The sequence below is a fragment of the Macaca fascicularis genome, chromosome 16 (genome assembly GCF_037993035.2).
Source record: "Macaca fascicularis isolate 582-1 chromosome 16, T2T-MFA8v1.1".
Taxonomy (NCBI): Eukaryota; Metazoa; Chordata; class Mammalia; order Primates; family Cercopithecidae; genus Macaca; species Macaca fascicularis.
In genome coordinates this window covers 5,334,132-5,350,317 of record NC_088390.1, presented here as the reverse complement: position 1 = coordinate 5,350,317, position 16,186 = coordinate 5,334,132, and the positions used below count along the sequence as shown (strand labels likewise).

General features: G+C 46.3%; 1 protein-coding gene across 6 annotated transcripts in view; it reads right to left on the bottom strand.

Moving 5' to 3' along the window:
• Positions 1-4,586, bottom strand: part of RABEP1 (rabaptin, RAB GTPase binding effector protein 1) — a 104,254-nt gene extending 99,668 nt beyond the window's left edge. For 5 of the 6 annotated variants that reach the window (XM_005582643.5, XM_074018370.1, XM_005582645.5 and 2 more), the window contains exon 1: positions 4,331-4,586. In XM_005582643.5, coding sequence (XP_005582700.2) covers positions 4,331-4,364 — 34 coding nt within the window. In that variant the 5' untranslated portion in view covers positions 4,365-4,586. Of the gene's footprint in view, positions 1-1,058; positions 1,175-4,330 lie in introns of those variants that run through there. The other variant, XM_065532625.2, reaches the window with a different exon arrangement.
• Positions 4,587-16,186: the final 11,600 nt, after the last annotated feature.

Below are 16,186 nucleotides of genomic sequence, written 5' to 3'. Positions count from 1 at the left end.
AAACCAACCCCACCCCCCTTCCCTTTATCCTGCTATGTTTTCTTTTTTCCATTGCACTTATCATCTAACAACCCATATCATTTGCTTATTTGTTGTTTAATATCCGTTTCTCCCACACTAGGGCAGGGTTATTTATTATCTATATTGCCCACTGATGTATTCCAAATGCCTAGAATTGTGCCTGAGAAACAGTATACATTCATATTAGTTGAATAAATAGTTTTGTACATGTCTATAGGATTATCTAATTAGTGGCTGAATGATTCACTACCTAGGAACAGGGACTGGGTCTGGTTTTGTTCATCATTGCATTTCCTAGATCCTAGCATAGGATTTGGCATAGAATAGACACACAAATACTTGTTAACTGAACAATACAACTCTTTTTTTTGAGACAGAGTCTTGCTCTGTCCCCCAGGCTGGAGTGCAGTGGCACGATCTCGACTCACTGCAACCTCCACTTCCCGGGTTCAAGGGATTCTTCTGCCTCAGCCCCCCTAGTAGCTGGGACTACAGGTGTGCACCACCATATGCAGCTAACTTTTGTATTTTTAGTAGAGACTGGGTTTCACTATATTGGACAGGTTGGTCTTGAACTCCTGACCTTGTGATCCATCCGTCTCGGCCTCCCAAAGTGCTGGGATTACAGGCGTAAGCCACCGCGCCCAGCTGAACAACATCACTTTTTTTAATCAAAAGACACAAATTTAAAACAAATGACATCATCCAGCGCTTGTAAGATTACAGGGGAAATCCACCTGCCATATATTGTTGGCGAGTACGTAAACCGATGCCTTTGAGAGTAAGCTAGCTACAGGTATTAAAATGTAAACCACTCAGAACTCATGCCCTTTATTTAATTCACTAGTCTTACAGAAGTACAAGAGTACCTAAAAAATATGCACAAGGACATCCATTACAACACTGCTTATAAAATAATTAAAAATTGAAAACAATCTACTTGCCCCACAACAGGGAAACAGGCAATAAATCATGCATGGTACATGCATATGATGAGATAGTCTTTAACAAGAATGAGGAAGGCCTACAACACTGACCTGGAAAGTAGTCCATGATCTAGTACATAAGCCAGATGGTATGGATTTGAAGCCTGCTCCCCCACTTAATAGTTGTATAACACCAGGCACATTTCTTTAACTTCTCTGTGCTTCAGTTTCCTCATCAAGAAAATAGAAGCAGTAATATTTCAATAGTACTTACTTCATTGCTACGAAGATTCCCTAAGATAACACCTACAGTGTTTACAGAACATTACATGGCCATATAACCATGTATGAGTATATTCTAGCTAACATTTATTAAGTGAGATAGGGAAGTTGCAGATTTATGTATGTAAAGCATGTCCTTCAGGGGTAAAAGGTAGCATGTCTGTGTAACCAACAAGAAACAATCAGGAATCCAGCCTGCTCAACATGGCAAGAATAAAAACTAATGAAGTGGGTTGGGTGCAGTTGCTTATGCCTGTAATCCCAACACTGAGAAACCAAGATGGGAGAATCGCTTGAGCCCAGGGATTCAAGATCAGACTGGGCAACACAGTGAGACCCTCTCTACAAAAGAAAAAGAAAAAAGTGAAGTAAAATCAGAGCAAATGTTTCAAAGATATAGTTGAACTTAGATTAAAATAAACATTAAAATTTGAAATTTTTCAAATTTTTGAATTTTCAGGGGAAGACAGATCAATTGAAATTTAACTATTAAAATTACCTATATTCCAAATAAGTAAACTAAGAGGCAGTATCAAAAACCCAAAACTTTAATTTACAAAATAATTAAAATGAATAAAGTGATTACATTTCATCCCTTCAATTTACACACAAATCGATTTTCCTAATCTACCATATGGCCATGAAAAACAGACAATATAGATTTTTTTTTTTAAGTCATCAAAGACAATCGCTTCTGAAATGGGATAAAACAGAGATACAGTCAAAGACTAAGCAGTTAGTTATCTTTCACCACCAGTTTGACACAAAAGAATTCTGGCAATTTTTTTTTTTTAATCAGCAGGAAATTCAAATGTGCCTAAAGCTAAAGTGGTCTACATGAGTTCCGCTAAAGACACAAATTAAATCCCCAAAAGCCAGACTCAGGGACTCACACATATAATCCTAGCACTTTGGGAGGCGTAGACAGATGGATCCCTTGAGTTCAGGGGTTTGAGACCAGCCTGGGCAACGCGGCAAAACGCCGTATCTACAAAAATACAAAAATTAGCAGGGCATGGTGGCATGCACCTGTAGTCACAGCTACTTGGGAGGCTGAGGTGGCAGGATTGCTTTAACCCCAGGAGGTCGAGGCTGCAGTGAGCCAAGATGGCACCACTGCACTCCAGCCTGGCCAACAGAGTGAGATACTGTCTCAAAAAAAAAAAATTAAAATCCCCAAGATGAACTTCTAAGACACTGACACAAGGCACTCAAATGTACCAAATTACCTCTCTCCTACTGTAAAAAGTAGCCATGGCTACCTACATTAATTTAAAATAAAAATCATACTAGAGTCACAAGATTTCAAAAATAGGAAATAAATCTGAACAAAAATAGCAAGAATACAAGATTTCCTAAAGCTAATTTTCCCTAGTCTCTTTCAAGTGCTTAGTCACTTCTGCCTATTTACAAGGAAGACCATTTCATATCTTGAAAGAGGCAGGGAATTTTGATTCCAGACTGTCATGTCACCTGAGCTGCCCTAAACGTTTGTTTCCATGCAACTCAAGAGAAGGCAGCAGCCAGCTATGCATACCTATCACTCCTGATCAGAACCACAAGCTCTCTCTGTATCCTGCCGCTCTGCGCAGTAAGAAAGTGGGATTGTGGAAAAACAAAGTTTTCTTGCCTGACACCAAATGCAAAAGGTGATCATTAAAATGCAGCCTGAAAACATCCCAGTTTCCTCTCTCTGACAGCCCACCAAAAACACTTTCCTTCCCTTATGTTCGCTTACTGAAACAGAAATAGCAAGCAGGTTCTTATAAAAGTCCAAGTGCTCACTGGACATCTCCCCTCAGGCAACTAACACCACCCAAAACTACAGGCTAATAGGCTCTGGAGCACACTTCCCAGAAAGCAGCCAGAACCTTAATGTCTGATATGGTTACAAGTTCCCCAAAGGCAAGAATAAAGAGTAAGGGTTTCATGAAAGGTTATTTTGAGACAACCCCAAGCAAAGGCAAGTTTTAAAGTACCTACTCCGTACCAAGTCCCTTTTCCCAACATTCTACTCTACTCACACTTAAAGACGCTAAGCACACACGTTGATTATAGAAACACACCAGAAAGAACTTTCACAACTAGATACAGTAGGATCTTGGAAAAGACCAAGTACACTACTCCCAAACATCAATTCTAGATGGTAAAACCTGGAACCATGTAGTCAATCTGTGAGGCACAGCTCAGTCCAGTTTCCCAGAAGATCATGAAGGGCTCTGATAATCAACTTTCATTATTTAGGATGAGGCCCTTTTTTCCCTTCCAAGAATATAAACGCCATAAATGACACATTTCTTCCACTTCATTTTTTTTTTAGTACCACAAGCAAATATCTTCAAGTAGTGCGAGAAGGCCTCAGCATTCTCAAACACTATTCTCATTACTCCTAATATCTTCCTAACAATTCTATTATTTTATATACACATTCGTGTTGCTATTTTTATAGATAAGATACAAAGGCATGAATTAACCTCTTGATTAATTCCTGTGTGAGAATACTCAGGTTCAACGAGGCTAACAAATGAGCCCAGAGCTTGCTGGTTAACAATCCAGGTCCTTTAGACACCCAGGCCCCAACACTTACCATTAAGCTACAGTGCCATTCAGGGAATGCTACTAAATCCAGTTACTGTACACAACTACTTCCAGGTCACATAACTGGGCGCAAAGAGCTCTATAGCAAGGATTGGGGCCGCGGGGAGGGCACGCTACCTAACATTTTTTTTTCTTTAACGAATATAGCACATGTTCCCGATTTCCATCCTCCCCCACGGGCAGAACCCACGTGCCGGTTCCCCGCTACCCAGAACCGCTCCCTCCCCACACTCCCCCACGCTACCCAGCAGCCTCCCCACGCCCTTCCCTCTGTCCTCCCGCAAGCGCTGCACGGGCGCCTCCCGCCCCCTCCCCAGCGACGGCCGCCGGGGTGCCCGCGCCGCCCTCGCGCGCCGCAGCCCGCGCGCCCCCGCCTCCGCCCGGCAGGGTCACCCCTGGGGCCTGCGCGCACCCTTCCCGCCGCCTGCCCTCCCCGAAGTCCTCCCGCGACGCCGACGCCGGGCAGGCCGCGCCCGCCGCGCCTGCCATGGTGGGCGCCTCACCGTCAGGCTGGGAAGCCGGGCCCGGCTGCGCCATGACCAGGCGGCCGGCCTCGGGGAGCGGGGATGGGCGGGGAAGCGGCGTCCCGGGCTCCCGAGGGCTCAGCTGGCGGAGGAGGCGTCGACCGAGCCGCCGCCGCCGCCGCCCAGGGAGGAACCGCTAAGGCTGGAGCCGCCGGCGCCGCCACAGCCGCCGGCAGAGACGGACCCGACCGCCGACCTCCGCCTCCTCATCCTGACAGCGGGAAATAAGCAGTGCGCAGGCGCGGGGGGATGGGGCGGCACGTGACGTTGGCCCGAGGGGAGGGGCGGGGCCTCGGGAGCGCGGAGAGAGCGCGGCAGGAGGGGAGGGTCCGGGCGGAGCTGGGCGCCTGACCCAGCGCCACAGGGCCGCTGAAGGCGGAGCGGAGCTGGAGAAGAGGGAGAGCAGTAAAGACCGGGCCTCTCGAACGGGCCGGTCCCGGTTGCCCACCACAGCACAGTGGGGGAAAAAAAAAAAGAAAAAGAATAAGAAAGGAGGACAGATGGCGGGGTGCAGTTCCAGCCTCTACCTCTTCTAGCTGTGCGACCTTGGGAGAGTCACTTCACCTCTTGGAATTTTTATCAATATAATGGCTAAGAAAAGTTTAAACGAGGTAATAAAGTATGAAGAACTGTTTCCGACAGTACTGGGCCTGGACCCCAGGTCCTCTGATGCAGAGGCCAGTGCACTATCCATTAAGCAAATACGTTTGGCTTTTCAGTGGTGATAGATGGTGGAGATACAGCCAGGTACAGACCCTGCACTCATAGCAGGAGAGGAGAAATCAAGTGTGGCCCTTTATACCTGGGCAAGAGAACCTGCCCTGGGCCCCATACTTTAGGAACTCCCCTCTAATCACCACTCCCCATCTGATTTCAACACCTGGAGCGCACCCCATGCCAAGGAGGTAGTTTAAAAAGCTTTTTTTTTTTGAGATAGAGTCTCACTCTGACACCCAGACTAGAGTGCAATTGTGTGATCTCGGCTCACTGCAACCTCTGCCTCCAGGGTTCAAGCGATTCTCCTGCCTCACCCTCCCGAGTAGCTGGGACTATAGGTGCGTTCCACCACACCCGGCTAATTTTTGTATTTTTAGTAGCGATGGGGTTTTGCTATGTTGGTCAGGCTGGTCTCGAACTCCTGACCTCGTGATCCACTTGCCTCAGCCTTCCAAAGTGCTGGGATTACAGGCGTGAGCCACCACACCCGGCCTAAAAAGCTATTTTGAAATCAAAGAGGAGCATCAGGAATTACGTACATTTTCATATTTTTAAGGAAATCCTAAGGCCCAGCAATCCCACCCTAGGGTGAGAGAGTCCACAGGGTTTGGCACTTCAGGACCAAGTTCTGAATACCTGTGGCCCCAGAATTCCCTTTCCAGTTAGCTGAAGCTGTGGCCTCTTTCCCAGATCCATTCTCTCTAGGGCACAGTCTAGGCATCCCTAAAAGAATCTAAAGTGGCCGGGTGCGGTGGCTCACGCCCGTAATCCCAGAACTTTAGAAGGCTGAGGCGGGCGGATCACGAGATCAGGAGATAGAGACCATCCTGGCTAACACGGTGAAACCCCGTCTCTACTAAAAAATACAAAAAATTAGCCGGGCGTGGTGGCGGGCACCTGTAGTCCCAGCTACTCAGAGGCTGCGGCAGGAGAATGGCGTGAACCCGGGAGGCGGAGCTTTCAGTGAGCCGAGATCGCGCCACTGCACTCCAGCCTGGGCGACTGAGCCAGACTCCGTCTCAAAAACAAAACAAAACAAAACAAAACATAAAAAGAATATAAAGCGAGGCCATAAAAAATAATGAGTTCATGTACTTTGCAGGGACTTGGATGAAGCTGGAAACCATCATTCTCAGCAAACTAACACAAGAACAGAAAACCAAACACCACATGTTCCACTCATAAGTGGGAATTGAACAATGAGAACACATGGACACAGGGAGGGGAACATCACACACCCGGGCCTGTGGGGTGTGGGGGGAAGGGGAGGGAGAGCATTAGGTCAAATACCTAATGCATGTGGGGCTTAAAACCTAGATGACGGGTTGATAGGTGCAGCGAACCACCATGGCACATGGATACCTATGTAACAAACCTGCACGTTCTGCACACGTATCCAAGAACTTAAAGTATAATTAAAAATAATAATAATAGGCCAGGCACAGTGGCTCACACCTGTAATCCCAGCACTTTGGGAGACTGAGGCAGGTGGATCACGAGGTCAGGAGTTCAAGACCAGCCTGGCCAACATGGTGAAACCTCGTCTCTACTAAAAATACAAAAAATTAGCCGGGCGTGGTGGCAGGTGCCTGTACTCCCAGCTACTCGGGAGGCCGAAGCAGAGAATTGCTTGAACCCGGAAGGCGGAGGTTGCAGTGAGCCGAGATCACGCCACTGCAACTCCAGTGTGGGTGACAGATCGAGACTCGGTCTCAAATAATAATAATAATAATCAGAAAATCCACTAATTAGAATCAGTTTCTACTTTCTTTAATTAAATCATTTGTTTTAAAGAAGATATACTTCTATTAAAATGATTATCATCAAAAAAGGGGGGGCTAAAGGGCAGCTGTGTTTTATTTTAAGGGGGTGACACGACACTTGGGTGTTTGAGCTCCTATGTCCACAGATCCCTCGTGGTGCAGGACAGAGGTGAGAAAAGAAGTGAGCCAAGAGACAATAGTTGGGCCAGGTCCTGTGCTCCCTTCGCCACCTCATTCATGTGCTTAACTCCCAGGAGTCCAGGAATTCTAAATTTAAACCTGGTCTTCCAGGTCTTAAAAGATGTAGATTTGTCCAAGTAGAAGAATAGACTATATTAAGGTTAGCGGTTAATTGGAGTAGTTTGTAATTTTATTTTATTTTATTATTTATTTATTTTTTGGAGACAGAGTCTCACTCTGTTGCCCAGGCTGGAGGGCAGTGGCACCATCTCAGCTCACTGCAACCTCCACCTCCAGGATTCAAGTGATTCTCCTGCCTCAGTCTCCTGAGTAGCTGGGATTATAGGCGTGTGTCAGCACGCCCGGCTAACTTTTGTGATTTTAGTAGAGACGGTTTCACCATGTTGGTCAGGCTGGTCTTGAACTCCTGACCTCAAATGATCTACCCACCTTGGCCTCCCAAAGTGCTGGGATTACAGGTATGAGCCACCATGTCCAACCTGGTTTGTAATTTTAAGTAATTAAGGTATCTGTTTGTACTTTTGCCCCAGGTCCTGCCAACGTTAGGGGAGAGCCAATATACAGACTCGAGTTTTTCGAGCAGTGAATGTCTCCCAAATGACTGGTGTGCATTTGAGAGAGCAAGCAGGGTCTCCCCAGCACCCTGCCCAACCCCCCCATAAATGATTTTCCTGGATTAGCAAATCCATACTTACCAGGGAGACCTTTGGCCAGGATAGGGCAGCCCAGTGCATCCTCTGTATTGTTGTGATGACTAACACGAGGCATAAGCCATAAAGATAGCAGATGCGGCCAGGTGCTGTGACTCACGCCTGTAATCCCAGCACTGTGGGGGGCCGAGGCAGGCAGATCATTTGAGGTCAGGAATCTAAGACCAGCCTGACCAACATGGTGAAACCTTGTCTCTACTAAAATACAAAAATTAGCCAGGCATGGTGTTGGGCACCTATAATCGGGGGGCTGAGGCAGAATTGCTTAAACCCAGGAGGTCCAGAGGTTGCAGTGAGCCAAGATTGTGCCACTGCACTCCAGCCTGGGCAACAGAGTGAGACTCCCTCTCAAAAAATAAAAATAAATAAAAATAAAATAGAAGGGGCTCCTTCCAGTGAGAGAGTGGCAAATTTATTTCCATTGATAATGAGGCTTGAAGCCAGGCCCTCAAGATCAAGGTCCCTCAGAAATGGTCAGGCATCTGATTTGGACACCTAGGGCTCTCCGTGTGAAGGAAGTAGTTGAAAAAGCCATTTTGAAATCAGATAGGAGCATCAAGAATACTGAACATTTTCATATTTTTAGGTAAACCCTAGGACAGCAATTCCACCCCTAGGAATATATTTTAAGAAAACAGATGTATGCTCAAAGTCTTTATTAAGTATAAAAGATGTGATTCTTATGTTCTGAAGGACATTGGGGCTAACACATAAATACATCAAATAATTGGTTACCAATGACATTGCCCATGTGCCCCAGAGACACATGAATATTCACAGTGGCATAGTTCATAATACGATAAATAAAGGACACATATGTTCATCAACAGTGGACTAGATTTTTTTTTTTTTTTTTTTTTTTTTGAGACGGAGTCTCGCTCTGTCACCCAGGCTGGAGTGCAGTGGCCAGATCTCAGCTCTCAGCTCACTGCAAGCTCCGCCTCCCGGGTTTACGCCATTCTCCTGCCTCAGCCTCCCGAGTAGCTGGGACCACAGGCGCCGCCACCTCGCCCGGCTAATTTTTTGTGTTTTTAGTAGAGACGGGGTTTCGCCGTGTTAGCCAGGATGGTCTCGATCTCCTGACCTTGTGATCCGCCCGTCTCGGCCTCCCAAAGTGCTGGGATTACAGGCTTGAGCCACCGCGCCCGGCCTAGATTTTTTTAAAGTTTTAACATACAATGGAATAGTCTACAGCAATGAAAATGAACAAACTGGCCAGGTGTGGTGGCACCTGTAATCCCAGCACTTTGGGAGGCCCAGGTGGGCAGATCACGAGGTCAAGAGATGGAGACCATCCTGGTCAACATGGTTGTCTCTACTAAAAATAAAAAAATTAGCTGGGCAAGGTGGCATGCACCTGTAGTCTCAGTTACTTGGGAGGCTGAGGCAGGAGAATCGCTTGAACTCGGGAGGCGGGGGTTGCAGTGAGCCAAGATTGAGATTGTGCCACTGCACTCCAGCCTGGCGAGAGAGCAAGATTCCATCTCAAAAAAAAAAAAAAAAAAAGAAAAGAAAATGAACAAACCAAAGCCACATGTTTAATGTAGATGAATCTCACAAACCTAATTTTGAGAGAAATAAGAAAATTATACAATACTTAGAACCTGATTCCACTTGCATAAAGTTCCAAAACAGACAAAACTAAACATTATGCATACATAGTTGGCAAACGGTAAAGATAGGAAGAAAACCAGTATCGCAGAAATCATGACAGTAGTTCCTGGACCAGGGAGGGACAGTTATGAGAAGCATAGACTTGGTGTAGTTTAGGTGAGAAAGATTTGGGTGTGGCTGGGCACAGTGGCTCATGCCTGTAATCCCAGCACTTTGGGAGGCCCAGGCAGGCGGATCACCTGAGGTCGGGAGTTCGAGACCAGCCTGACCAATATGGAGAAACCTCGTCTCTACTAAAAATACAAACTTAGCCAGGCGTGGTGGCGTGCACCTGTAATCCCAGCTACTTGGGAGGCTAAGGCAAGAGAATCACTTGAACCTGGGAGGCGGAGGTTGCGGTGAGCCGAGATTGTACCATTGCACTGCAGCCTGGGCAACAAGAGCAAAACTCCGTCTCAAAAAAAAAAAAAAAAAGAAAAAGAAAAAAAGATTTGGCTGTATTTTCCCATTACAAACTTAACATGAGCAAGTTCTGGCCTGGCGCGGTGGCTCACACCTGTAATCCCAGCACTTTCGGAGGCCGAGTCGGGCGGATCACGAGGTCAGGCAATCAAGACCATCCTGGTTAACACGGTGAAACCCCGTCTCTACCAAAAATACAGAAAATTAGCCAGGTGTGGTGGCAGGCGCCTGTAGTCCCAGCTACTTGGGAGGCTGAAGCAGGAGAATGGCGTGAACCTGGGAGGCAGAGCTTGCAATGAGCGGAGATCGCGCCACTGCACTCCAGCCTGGGCAACAGAGCAAGACTCCATCTCAAAAAAAAAAAGAGCAAGTTCTATGGAACTGATAGAAAGCACTCATGCTGTGTTTCATTGAGTCACACAGTGTAGATTATAGGAACAGATGCATCTCCTGCACATTACCCTGACTGGGTCACGTCAGCAACGTTGGTTGTATTTGTTCTGTGCACCATTATTTGCAGGGACACTGACCAGCTGTGGTGGATGGAGACCCAAGGAATGAAGAATCCATCCAAAATATCAAAGTTACACTAGGGGTGGGAGGGTAGATGACTTGGGCCATGAAGATTGTCCTCAAATCCCTGGAGTACGGTGCATACAGATGGGCAGGGATTGCAGCAAGAGAGGCTTCAGCTCTTCAACTAGGTTTCTTCAACTAAAGAAGAACTTGCTCTCCCTCAGAGCTGATCAGAGAAAGAAGGAACTGCCTTTCAGGCAGAGAGCTTACACTGCAAGTGTGCAAGCAGATCTGGCTAGCAAGTGGTCAGACATGCTAGAGAACAGACTGCTGCATTTTAACGTTGACTACATTTCCCATAAATATTATTTCCCCTAACTGACAACCCAAAAGGTGGGCAATAGGCAGAGTAGGCCAGGTGTGGTGGCTCACACCTCTAATCCCAGCACTTTGGGAGGTTGAGGCATGCGGATCACGTGAGATCAGGAGTTCCAGACCACCCTGGCAGACATGGCAAAACCCCATCTCTACTAAAAAATACAAAAATTAGCCAGGTGTGGTGGTGTGCGCCTGTAATCCCAGCTACTCGGGAGGCTGAGGCAGGAGAATTGCTTGAACCTGGGAGATGGAGGTTGCAGTGAGCCAATATCTCACCATGACACTCCAGACTGGGCAACAGAGCAAGACTCCATGTCAAAAAATAAAATTTATTTTTTTTAAAAAAAGGGCACAGAGTGGATAAATCAAATTTTCCTCAATGAATTCTGTTTCAAGGATTCTGTCCTGTGGTTTCCAATAAATACAAATGGCTATCAGACCAGGTGTACCAATTCAGGGTTCAGCTGATAGTACTCACTCACTACTGTTGGTTTTCCTCTCCCTCTGGGACCCAGATTCTCAAAAGCAGGAAGTGAGTAGGGCCAGGGCACCATACGTCCCTGGCCTTCAATAAGGGACAGGTTCACTGCAGGTTGTAGGGAAACAACTAGAAGCAGGGACTTCTGCTTCCCAGACACTTGTCATCTTCCAGGCAAGTGGGAACCCTTGGAAAGTCACAAACTGGGTATCGGCTTCCTCACTAAAACTTCCTAGGGAGAGCTTACGAGGTACAGACACCCATGATGTCTTTAGCCAGGGTAATTCCCCAGCCTGATTTCTCACTCTCCCAAGTATCCCCAGCTCTATTTGGCCATGAGCAACTACTTTCCCCTCCTGGGACCTACAGAAGGAAAACTAGAATCATGATCATTGCTCCAAACCATCCTTGCTCCACCCCTCCACCCCTCTCCCAAGTAAGGCCTATGTGGGAGAGTATCGCAAACATAAGGCTGAGTTCTTTTGGGTTTTTTGTTGTTGTTGTTGTTGTTGTTGTTGTTTTTGAGACAGGGTCTCACTCTGTCGCCCAGGATGGAGTGCAGTGGTGCAATCTCAGCTCACTGCAACCTCTGCCTCCTGGGTTCAAGCGATTACCTTGCTTCAGCCTCCCAAGTACCCAGGACTACAGGCATGCACCACCCTGCCCAGCTAATTAAGGCTGACTTCTCTATCACAGTCTCACAAGATGTAGATTGTTATCGAGGGAAGAGCTCCAGGCTTTGAATCAGAAGACCTAGAAATTCTGGTACACGGTGGCTCACACCTGTAATCCCAGCACTTTGGGGGTCCCAGGTGGGTGGATCTCCTGAGTTCAGGAGTTCGAGACCAGCCTGGCCAACATGGTAAAACTCCGTCTCTACTAAAAATACAAAATTAGCTGGGCACAGTGACTCACGCCTGTAATCCCAGCACTTAGGGGAGGCCGAGGCGGGCGGATCACGAAGTCAGGAGATCAAGACCATCCTGGCTAACACAGTGAAACTCTGTCTCTACTAAAAATACGAAAACAAAATTAGCCAGGAGTGGTGGCAGGTGCCTGTAGTCCCACCTATTCGGGAGGCTGAGACAGGAGAATGGCGTGAACCTGGGAGGCAGAGCTTGCAGTGAGCTGAGACTGCGCCACTGCATTCCAGCCTGGGCAACAGAGCGAGACTCTGTCGCAAAAAAAAAAATACAAAATTAGCCGAGCCTGGTGGCATAAACTTGTAATCCCAGCTACTCAGGAGGCTGAGGCAGGGGAATTGCTTGAACCTGAGAGAAGGTTGCAGTGAGCCGAGATTGCACCATTGCACCCCAGACTGGGCGATAGAGTGAGACTCCATCTCAAAAAAAAAAAAAAAAGAAAAGAAATCCTGGTACAAATTACCTATTGACCCAAAACACATTATTTAACCTCTCTGAGTTCTTGTTTATCTAAGTTCCTTATGTCTAAAATAGGAATAATAAATCAGCCTTACAGCACATCAGGAGGCTAAAGAGATCAAATACGTAACCTCTAACACATGGTAGTTGGTCTATAAATATCAGCTTGCCCCTCTGCTTGTCTCATTCTTTCTGTCCTTTTTTTTCCTGGATAGGTAGTTTCCATCCTGGGAAGAAGGGTCCTGGACCATAGAAGTCAGTCTGTGAAGGTATCCCTAGGGATCCAGGGCAGAAATCACCAATATTTGCAAAAGCCTAACGGAACCATCACATTTATTCTAGATAAGTTTGCAAGGCTAAAATGTCAAGTTTCTTTGCTTTGGACAGAAAATATATCATATTGCTTATCACATACTGATTAAAAGTTCTTTTTTTTTTTTTTTTTTTGAGACGGAGTCTCTGTTACCCAGGCTGTAGTGCAATGGTGTGATCTCAGCTCACTGCAACCTCTGCCTCCTGGGTTCAAGAGATTCTCCTGCCTCAACCTCCTGAGTAGCTGGGATTACAGGCACCCGCCATTATGCCTGGCTAATTTTTGTATTTTTGTAGTGACGGGGTTTCACCATGTTGGCCAGGCTGGTCTCAAACTCCTGACCTCAGGTGATCTGCCCGCCTCGGCCTCCCAAAGTGCTGGGATTACAGGCATGAGCCACCACGCCCGGCCTGTTCTTATTCCAGTTTTAATTGGAGTTAATTAATTGTTGATTAGTAATACAAAGAGGAATCCATTTTTACTTTTTGTCTTGTTTTGTATTTTGAGATGAAGTCTAACTCTGTCACCAGGCTGGAGTGCAGATTTGCAATCTCAGCTCACTGCAGCCTCTGTCTCCTGGGTTCAAGTTATTCTCCTTCCTCAGTCTCCGAAGTAGCTGGAACTACACGTGCACCCCCATGCCTGGCTAATTTTTTTTTTTTTGGTAGAGAGTGAGTGTCACCATGTTGGCCAGGCTGGTCTCAAACTCCTGTGCAAGTGATTTGTCCACATTAGCCTCCCTAAGTGCTGAGATTACGGGTGTGAGCCACCACGCCTGGCCCATTATTACTTGATAAATGTAGTTTGCTAGATATAGTTTCTCCAGAGCTGGTGGATGCCCCATTCTCACAGAATTCCTCTTTTGTAACATCAACCACATAGTGGCATAATTGCCTGGAAATAAAATTGGCTGATATTTACTAGTGTAGACCATGTGCTAAGCAGTGGGCTAAGTGCTTTACCCTTGTGTTGACTGATGTAGTCCTGTTAAGAACAATATGATGGAGATATTGGTTGAGGGAACCTGTTGTCTATTCATAGATTCATAGTGGTTTTTTTTTTTTTTTTTTTTTTGAGATAGAGTCTCCTGCTGTGGCCCAGGTTGGAGTGCAGTGGCATGATCTTGGCTCACTGCAAACTCCCCCTCCCAGATTCAAGCTGTTCTCCTGCCTCGGCCTCCCAAGTAGCTGAGATTACATGCACGCCACCACACCCAGCTAATTTTTGTATTTTTAGTAGAGATGGGGTTTTGCCATGTTGGCCAACGCTGGTTTTGAACTCCTGACCTCGGGCAATCCACTCATCTCAGCCTCCAAAAGTGCTGGGATTACAGGCGTGAGCCACCATGCCCAGCAAAGCTGATAATTTTTTTTTTTTTTTTTTTTTTTTGAGACACAGTCTTGCTCCATCACCCAGGCTGGAGTGCAGTGGCTCGATCTCAGCTCACTGCAACCTCCACCTCCAGGTTCAAGCAATTCTCATGCCTCAGCCTCCCAAGTAGCTGGGACTACAGGAGTTCGCCACCACACCTGGCTAATTTTTTTGTGTTTTTAGTAGAGACAGGGTTTCACCATGTTGACCAGGCTGGTCTTGACCTCAAGTGATCCACCGCTTTGGCCTCCCAAAATCCTAGGATTACAGGCATGAGCCACTGTGCCCAGCCTGCAGACCATAATATTAACTGTTAGTAATATCTGCCACCTACTGAGCACCTACTATTCGCTAAAGATTTTTTATCAGGCAGGGCGCAATGGTTCACGCCTGTAATCCCAGCACTTTGGGAGGCTAAGGCCGGCGAATCATGAGGTCAGGAGATCGAGACCATTCTGGCTAACACAGTGAAACCCCGTCTCTACTAAAAAATACAAAAAACTAGCCGGGCGAGGTGGCGGGCGCCTGTAGTCCCAGCTACTCAGGAGGCTGAGGCAGGAGAATGGCGTGAACCCGGGAGACGGAGCTTGTAGTGAGCCGAGATTGTGCCACTGCACTCCAGCCTGGGGGACAGAGCCAGACGCCGTCTCAAAAAAAAAAAAAAGTTCTTTAAACATGTCAAAAGATGCTTAACTTCACTCAAAAGAGAATTCAAACTGAAACTCCACTGAGATACTGTTTCATTTTTTTCTTTTTCTTTTTTTTTTTTTTTTTTTGAGACAGAGTTTTGCTCTGGTTGCCCAGGCTGGAGTGCAGTGGTGCAATCTCTGCTCACTGCAACCTCTGCCTCCCAGGTTCAAGCGATTCTCCTGCCTCAGCCTCCTGAATAGCTGGGATTACAGGCATGTGCCACCACGCCTGGCTAATTTTGTATTTTTAGTACAGATGGAGTTTCTCCATGTTGGTCAGGCTGGTCTCAAACTCCCAATCTCAGTTGATTTATCTGCCTTGGCCTCCCAAAGTGCTGGGATTACAGGCGTGAGCCACTGAGCCCAGCCTGAGATACTGTTTCTCACTCATTGACAAAAATTCAAAAGGTGGCAACCTACTATATTAATGAAGCTGGAAGGAAAATAAGCACTCTATTACATTGCTGTTGGAAGTACACACTGGGATACTAGAGAGAGAAAATTTGGCAATGTTTAACCATCATATATTCATATGTATCTATCCTTTGACACAATAATCTCTTTTATAGGAAGTTACCTTGCAGATACATCTGCAAAAAAATGAAAGAACACAAGTGCACACGGTTATTAATTGTGACATTTTAGCAAAATGTTATGAACAGCTCATATGCCACATATACAGGAAACTCATTGAATTATACGTGGTAGAGCTACACAACAGAGTACTATGTGGCATAAATGAGAATGAACAGAAGTTTCATGTACTATTATGAAGTGAATGTCATGATACACATTTTTTTTTTTTTGAGACAGAGTTTTGCTCTTGTCACCCAGGCTGGAGTGCAATGGTATAATCTTGGCTCACTGCAACCTCTACCTCCCAATTCAAGCGATTCTCCTGCCTCAGCCTCCCGTTTTTTTGTTTTTTGTTTTTTGTTTTCCCTGAGGCAGAGTCTTGCTCTGTTGTCCAGGCTGGAGTTCAGTGGCACAATCTCGGCTCACTGTAGCCTCTGCCTTGCAGGTTCAAGAAATTCTTCCTTCCTTAACTTCTTAAGTAGCTGGGACTACAGGTACTCAAAATGCTAGGATTATAGGCGTGAGCCACCACACCCAGCCATCATGATATATTTTTAAGTGAAAAAAAATCATAGTCCAAAAATGTATATAGAGTATGACACATTTTGTTAAGAATAATGGAAGACGCCGGGTGCAGTGGCTCATACTTGTAGTCCCAACACTTT